The 8,808-nt window shown below is 38.2% G+C and overlaps 1 protein-coding gene across 1 annotated transcript; it reads left to right on the forward strand.

Moving 5' to 3' along the window:
- The first annotated feature begins 47 nt into the window (after positions 1-47).
- Positions 48-8,775, forward strand: ing4 (inhibitor of growth family, member 4). The gene is made up of 8 exons (XM_082553135.1): positions 48-155; positions 575-646; positions 1,608-1,774; positions 1,885-1,999; positions 2,094-2,205; positions 2,315-2,459; positions 7,832-7,893; positions 8,000-8,775. The coding sequence occupies exons 1-8, from the start codon at positions 119-121 to the stop codon at positions 8,037-8,039; spliced, it is 750 nt and encodes a 249-aa protein (XP_082409261.1). The 5' UTR covers positions 48-118; the 3' UTR covers positions 8,040-8,775.
- Positions 8,776-8,808: the final 33 nt, after the last annotated feature.

Here is an 8,808-nt window from a genome sequence, read left to right on the forward strand (position 1 = left end):
AATTGGCCGTACTTTGGATGGCAGTTGATTCTTCCTTCGGTGTTGGGTGCGCTCTGGAGATAACCAATCAGATCAGCTCTATCTCGGTCCGGAAGCTGTGTTGTTTACATTTTCCAAGATGGCGGCGGGAATGTATTTGGAGCATTATTTGGACAGTAAGTGAATTTGCATGTGTTTCTGACGCATTGAAAAACATTCTTAGTCGTTTTATAGTTTAATTTCTTTGTGTAGTGTATCTCCTGATCAGCTTCAGCGCGGAAGGGAATGTTCTAACGGTTTCCTAACGGTTAGCGGTTTAGGCTCAGTCTATTTGCTGGAATAGCGCGTCGCAAGGGAGCAAAGAAAGGCTCGCAAGCATCCTGTATTGCCACTACTGGCACAAGTTAAATGCAGTTAGCATTCATAGTCAGCTGTATTTGTGCCACTTGTTGTTTAATGGGGTGCTTGAGAATTTTAAAGCTTAACCGAAAAAGCATCACTTCAGACATTAGATTGAGCTAGCCAGTGTTGTTATTTCATTGTTTCGTGTTGATGTCTTAAAAATCTTTGTTCTCCTGCCTTCCTGCCACACCAGGCATAGAAAACCTGCCCTTCGAGTTGCAGAGGAACTTTAATTTGATGAGGGATCTAGATCAACGCACAGAGGGTAAGCTCAGTGAACACGGATCTTCATTAACCCACAAAACACGGTCCTTAAATGGAGGTAAATGGGTTACCCCCACACAGGGACCCCAACGAAAGTCCGAGGAATCATTAGATTACTAACGAAAAAAAGCCCCTAATTATTATTATTATTATTATTTGTCTTGTTCTTCTTTAACACTTGGATGTATTTTTATTTAGTGCTCTTACATTGACACAGCTCGAACCCTATCTTAATGTGTGATGAGGAGTCACATAATAACATTTTTAAGTCATCTTTATTTAAATATTATTTTTAAACCCCAAAACAAATAAATGATCAAAATAAAATAAATAAAAATAATATTAATAATAATAACAATAATAATTATACAGAGTGAAAACAATTAGGTGTGTTATTATGTATTTATATGTGCTAAACAAAAACATTTTTAAAGGTTTGGTTGTGGTTAGTGCTGTCTACTTACAGCAAGTAGGTCCTGGGTTTAAATCCAGTTGAAGTCCTTCTGCCTGAAGTTTACATGTTCTCCTCGTACTTGTATGGGTTCTCTCCGGGTGCTTTGACGTCTTCCCACAGTTCAAAGACATGCATGGAGTTAGATTAATTGGTGATTCTAAATTTGTTGTCCGTCTGTCAGTGTTGTGCTGGGTGTATCCTGCTTTTGGCAGCTGGGATAGGCTCAAGCCACCCCAGCAACCAGAAACAGATAAGGAGAAGAAGATGAATGTATAGAACCCAAAAGTTTATTAACATTTTTGAAGCCTTAAGATCATAATTTACTGTTTTAGGTTGCTGGTTTTATGCTTGTTAAATAAGAAAACTGAATATCCAATTGTGTTATTTTCAAAAACATTTTGACTTATTTGTGTGAGGTATTAAAATTATCTTTGTAATTACAGACAGCGTTGTTTAGAAGTTCTTCTCATCTTTTTTTTTTATTTTTTTTATTTTTATTTTTGTTTAGATCTTAAAGGCCAGATAGACTCTCTGGCTAAAGAATACACTGCCAATGCCCGGACTCTCTCCTCTGAGCAAAAGCTGTCCATACTGAGGCAGATCCAGCAGTCATACAGTAAATGCAAGGAGTTTGGAGATGACAAGGTGCAGCTGGCCATGCAGACCTATGAAATGGTTGGTATCTTAGAAAATAAACATATTTTAGATACATGTTTATTGGGAGAAAATAACTTGAAAAATACACTGCCCTGTATTTAAGTAAGCATGGCCTGAATTTTGTGTAGGTGGATAAACACATCAGACGTCTGGACACGGATCTGGCTCGGTTTGAGGCTGACCTGAAGGAAAAGCAAATCGAGAGCACAGACTATGATTCCACCTCTAGTAAGGGGAAGAAAGGTGGGTTAACACTGTATTTGCCCACAGTTATGTGCTCAGTTAAGTAAATCCAAACTCAATATAATGCGTGTCTTGCATGCTTTTGTAATCCCAGGAGATTCCAGGCAAAAGGAGAAGAAGGCAGCTAAAACGAGGTCTAAAGTGAAGAGTTCAGATGAAGACAGCAGTCCTAAGAGTGCACAGAAGAAAGTGAAACTCCTTCAGCCGTACGTTGTGCATTGTTTTGCTTTTGATGGTCTCGTCATTGTTGTTTTTTTTTCCTTTTAAGTTAGTGTCATACTCTTTTTCTCACATACAACATTTTTTAATCATCAGAGGAGAATTCAACAGCCCTTCTTCCAACTTTGGGAACGTGCACCCATCCGATGTGCTGGATATGCCAGTGGACCCCAACGAGCCCACCTACTGCCTATGTCATCAGGTCTCCTATGGCGAGATGATCGGCTGTGACAACACTGATGTGAGTTTTGTATTAAAATGCCCTCTTACAGTCAATCAGAGGACACATGAGATAGGTATGGACATTTACATTTAATGTTGATGAATGTGTGTTGTCATTTGTACAGTGAACCTGCTTAGAAAATTATAAAATTTGAAAGGGTACATGGTTTAGAGCACAAGTAATGATTCAGTAAAAGGACTAGATGTTATAGTCCCTGATAATGCATTTCTTTGAATGGAGAGAATCTTGAGGAAAGGCAGCCCAGGAACTTTACCAGCAACACATATCGTTGTGTGCCTCAACTTTTTTGTATTGTATTGTATCTTTATTTCAGACATATACAGAAAAAAAAAACTTTCGGTCTTTTACCCAAGCAAATCTGCAATTTTTTGGTAGATTAGAGATTTGATCTAGATTATCATATTAAGATTTGGGACACATCGTCAGTAGTGGACCTTGGATTCATCAGGTGTTTCGCCCATTATCACTAGACACCCTCGTCCAATGAGGGCCTACCAGGGTTGCTCAGGCCACGGAGTGTGTCACTAGTTTATGTTAAATTGTTATTTCTCTTCTTCTTTCTTCTGTTTAGTTTTCTACAGTTTATTTTCTCCTATCTATTCACTGCAACTGAGAAATAATACTTACCTCTAGCATTTATGGAGCCTCACTTCTTCAAAGGGATAGAAAAGGTGATAGAGAGAAGTAAGAGAAAAGGGACAAGATAGGAGAGAGGAGAGCCGGAAGGGGGGCGCACGATCTGGCTTCCCACACCTCCCTGCCGGATCGGGCTGTACGCTCTTCCTCCCTACTGCCTCCTAGAAAAGGGAAGAAGAGCGGAATATTTTCTTTTCTCTCACAGTTAGCTGGACTGCCTTTGCTGCCCAAGTGAAGTCAGCCCTTTTTAACTGGTCCTCTCAGCAGTGTTAGCTAATTCTCTTATAGCCTGTCGTTGTGCCTGTCTGATCCCAATCTCTCTAAGCAGTTTTGCTGTTGTACTGGCAACAAAGCCCCTGCACCCCAATTCCACCGGGCGCACCTTGATCTTCCAACTTCTGTCCTCTGCTTCAGCTGCCAAGTTGGCATACTGCAGCTTCTTACGCTCAAATGCTTCCTCGATTGCTTCCTCCCATGGTACCGTCAGCTCAATGACGTACGCAAGTTTTTGGGAGTTAGACCAAACGATAAGGTCTGGTCGCAGAGCACAACCAAATCAATTTTATAACCCACTTCAAGTGTCATAATATAAAGGCAAATCATACAGAGTAACAGAAACAAGAACTGGTGTTCTGAACGCTTTATATATTTTCTGGTGTTTTCTGGCTCTTTTCACTGGAGAAAAGAGCATTTCTGTGTAAACACACAAAGGAGGCTGGACCACAGAGAGTCTTGGGATGCTTTCTTTGCAGTTGCTTCATTTAGCTTGTGACAGTTGTCTTTTGGCATAAGTTGAAATGTCCCTTTTTATTGTCTTTACTGAACTTGAGAGGGAGATGTCCGGTTGTTTGGGTTCAATGTGCTGTCCTTATCCACATATCCACTGATCCCATTTTGTTTGGCAATAACAAAATTAAATATATTAATGATTGCCCACTTTTATTTGAGTTTTGTTCTGCTGTTTCAATACGAACCAAATTAAAAGAGGTTTGGTTATAGTGAAATACTCACACACATCCCTCTGATGTCCTCGGAACCACCAAACACAGGGAAACAGTTTTGTTTTTTTTCATTTAGTGCTTATGGTCGGTATATTTTTAACTTGGCGGCAGTTACATGTGTTTGTTTTAACCAGTTACAGTATGTCAGGGTTCGTACGGGTGCTTGAAATCCTTGAAAATGCTTGAATTTTAATGTTGTCTTTTCAAGGTTTGAAAAGTGCTTGAATTTCAGATGTGGTGCTTAAAAGTGCTTGAAAGTGTAACTGTATTTCATTCACCACAAATAACTATCTGATTGAACAGTTTTCTTATCAGATAGAGAAATAAAATGAGTCGCAAAATGTAGAGGCATAATTTCCCCGCCTGGCTGCCTTGTGTCTGTTTCAATATGTGACCCCGCCCCTCCCTCGGACAGTCGGGATGTGTGCGCTAACATACCTGTTGGTCGTTGTTTTAATAAGTGTTTGATGGAAAACAACAATGGCTGAGTTTGCGCTCTCCAGTCGCATGATAGGTGAGTCCTAGTAAATAATTTTCCAGTACGTGTACGTTACACATGCTATTTTTAAAAAATTATGATTATTATTTTGCTAGCTATCAAACTCGCTGGAGAAATGATTGAAACGCACTGAGTGTGATGCAGTATGGCAGCGCTATTATGGAATATGCTGTGAACTTAGCTAACATTACTTAGCAGTCATATGAGTTAATTTACTCAAGTGAAAGCTTTAAACATTAGCCTGATACATAACTAGCTAACTTGGCTTTCTGGTTAACCCTCTGGGGTCGACAGACCCAGAGTCTCCATTTCAACTTGGGTCGAACGTGCGGACTTCAAACTATATACCAGTGTTTAAATTGTGTTGATAGGCCACGTAAAACCGATGTTTTTTGTTTTTAATAAAACAGTGGCGTTTACTCCAGGAAGAAACGGTAAAAACGGCCTTTTCTAAGGAGAGCGCTAGCAAACACGCTTTGATTGTGAGTGAAAAACAACAGTCATTGGTGAAAAAAGAAAAAACACTCCTTCCCTATTGGTGGAAAAATGTACCACGTTGACCAATCAAAAAAAATGATATGGCAACATGTGGCATTTGGTTGTTTGGGAAGAGAGGGAAGTTTTAGGAGTGAGCGAAAGAGAGAGAGAGACAGTTTTGATACATGAGAAATTTGTGAGGTTTACCGTGTTTGGAGTCTCATGTTAGTGTGTTGTCTTGTGTAGTTAGTGTGTAGTGTAGTCGTTGTTTTGTTTTGTGTGTCAGTTCTACTAGTAAATGTGACAGTAGCTGCAAAAAAGCCACCAAAGGCAGATTGCAGTGTAAACGCTGTGTGACACACCTGCTGTCAGACCTGCAGGTTTATCCCTGTACTGTTCTCATCTGTGTTATAGTGGACACAAACTATTTTTTGGAGTTGCATAAATAATTTTTGTGCCTTCTTATTTGATGCAGAACACCTGATTGTTCTGTAAATAGTTTGAAATGGTTATATAAAAAACATCTCAGCCTTGGCTGCATTTTTAGGTAAATAGTACCATATAACTTTTTTGTTTGCAAAACCTGTGCATATTTTTTAAAAATGTACAATTTCTATTTGCATTTCAAGTTATGAAAATGATTCGTTAAACATGCCTGTGGTTTTTGCAGTCAAAAATATCACTTTCTACTCGTATTTTAAATTTTGTCTGAATTTAGATAAATTGTGCTGATACAGTTTGTCAAAATGAGAAAATAACAGATTGGCAAGATAAACAGTTTTTAAAGTTGAAATATAGAGGCCAAATCAAAAGTAGTCAAAAACGGCCAATTATACCCTGGACCCCAGCTTTTTGGAGTATTTGAAATAATGGTAATATGAAGGACCGATCCATATGGTCACAAAGAATAGCCACTTGTTTCTGTGCCATCAGTTCCCCGGCTTTCATTCAAAATGTGTTTATCTTCAGCACCTGCACATTAAACTACTTAAAACTCATACATGTCTTCAAGCTCACACCGAGACCTGTGGGGCACAATCAGCCACTGAGACAGTACACACATTTATATGTGTATTTGTATATGAATATTTCATACTTTAAGGCTGCCTGTTTATTTAAGGGAGATGAACAAAATACATTGGAATTGTACATAATAATATCACAGATGATAAATTCAATAGATTTTAAGTAGATGCTTGTGCATTCTTAAAGTCTTATATGTTGAATTGAACTATGTTATCTGAAAAGCTTGAAAAGGGACCTTGAAAGTGCTTAAAAAGTGCTTGAATTTGACCCTGAAAAAGACGTATGAACCCTGGTATGTGGAAAGCTTTTTTTTCCAAGATGTCTGGTCTTGTCAGTTTTTAGCTTATTCTACAGGGGAAGAATGTTCATAATCAGACACATCAAGGAAAGGAGCATAAAAAAGAGAAGAAAATGAGGCTGCATTAAAAAAATACAGCAGCTGCTTTAGTAGTTTATACCTGTTCAGCTGTTCATTAATGCAAAGAACTAATTAGCCAGCCAATGACAGCAACTCAATGCACGTAGCTAAAAGTGCTTGCTCATAGGGGGTCATATGATTGTTGGGTTTTTCTCTGTATCTATGAAGCGCCTTGAGGCGACTTATGTTGTGATTTGGCGCTATATATATAGACACAAGAATTTCACTCACATGTGCTGTACCAATGTACCTGCACATGTGATGTGACAATAAAAGTGATTTGATTTGATTTGATATATAAATAAAATTGAATTGAATATGGTCAAGGACCTGCTGAAGTTCCATCTGAGCATCAGAATGTGGAAGAAAGTTGAATTAAGTGATTTGGAATGTGACATCATCACCATCGTGGAGCTTCATGGATATGCAGCTGACAAATCTGCAGCAACTGTGTGACGCTATCATGTCATTTCGGACCAAAATCTCTGAGAACGTAATCAACACCTTGTCTTTGTGCCACAAAGAACTAAGCAGCTCTGATGGCAAAAAGAGGTCTAACTTGGTACTAGCAAGGCCTACCTATTAAAGTGTCTGGTGAGTGCACATTTATGCAATAAAGGCAAAGCCAGAGGATTGTGGAAAGTGGTTTAATATGTAGTAAATCACCTTCTAGTTCTAATTTCCTGTTACTTATTTGCTTATAATGGCGTTTTAAGTGGATGGAGCCCTGCTATTATCAGATTTAAAGAGCCATCTGTACATCTTAACAAAGGAAGAGAGGTTGCATTTGGAAGTGAGTAAATGACAGTGTGTCCCTTTGTGACATTTAATAAAGCACACAAAATGTGGTACCTTCACTGGTCCCTTTAATGAAGGAATGATATTATTTATTTTAATATCAATAAATACCATCCACATATCAAAAAAGGTCACGACAGTATAATTGTATCATACAGAGCTGACTCTGCGAGCATTAAATCAGATTAATAATAAAAAATAGAAGCTGAAATGGTATTATGTGTCTGTTATACTTTATAAAGTGCATGTACAGGCTCTCTCTTACATACATTTCCAAGATGCTAACCATAAATTAAGGTGCTGCAGCCCGGTGCCTCGCTGTGTGGATAAGGTCACAGATGGCAGTGTGACTGATTTATTAGCAGAAGCCACACTGTGAATATTACATGTGATGGCTCTTTTTGAACAGATTATTCTCCATCATGTGTTCTAGAAAAATTTGATTTTTGTCTGTCCCAACTGCTTCACTTGCACAACACTTACCAGTATTTTGTCTGTTTTTGTTTTTTTCCAGTGCTCCATTGAGTGGTTCCATTTCGCATGTGTGGGGCTGACAACCAAACCGAGAGGCAAATGGTAAACAAAACTAAAAGAAATTGAGACTGTGATCTAATTTCACAAATGTGTTCAATAAGAGTGTTGAAAGTGTGCACCCTCACCACTCTTCATTTATGCTATGCAGGTACTGTCCACGGTGCTCTCAGGACAGAAAGAGGAAGTGAGAACAAATGGTTGTCCTGGAACGAAACACGGACTCTGATCAGATGGAAAATGAGAAGAATATTTCTTCATTAGTTACTAGAACTTTTTGTTTCTCATCTTCCTTAACATTTGGTGCTTTTTAAATTTCGGTTTACGTACTTGCCTTGGTCTGATGCAGAGTGTTTGAAGGAGCCAAGTGTTACAAATGTATTTAAATTTTGTTTTGTTTTGGGTTTTTTTTTTGTTTGGTTTTTTTTAATGGTTAACACTAATTTTGAGTTTTTGTTGTTACCTTTGGTGCTCTTTTTGTGACTTTTTTTTTTTACATTTTATCTTCTGAGTGATTAATAAACACTATAACTGCCCATAATGGTATGACATTTGAATTTTCCACGATACTCTATACCGTATTCACATGTACAACTACAAAATTATATTTTCTTCCAAAAAAAAAAGACCATGGATGATTTGATGCTTTGTCATATGGTTAGTTTCTTGTGCTTAGCCTTGGAACACTAGTTTGATTTTTCGATATAAGAAGAGGGCAAATTACAAAAAAAAAATGCTGCACCTTGACAGTATTAGTCACCTGTGGTAGTGAATTGAACCATTTCATTTTAACATTTGACTGAGTGCTGCATAGGAAGTAAGAATTTTTTTTTTAAAGTATTGTCATTTCTGTAGCTGAAATATTGGTACCGGGGAGAGGGGGTGATTGTGTTTCAATCATTTGAATACAGCTACTACCTCAAAAACCTTTTCTCTGTCCTTTGTGTGTGTCTGCGTTTG

This window comes from Aulonocara stuartgranti (genome assembly GCF_965226115.1).
Source record: "Aulonocara stuartgranti genome assembly, chromosome: 11".
Lineage (NCBI taxonomy): Eukaryota > Metazoa > Chordata > Actinopteri > Cichliformes > Cichlidae > Aulonocara > Aulonocara stuartgranti.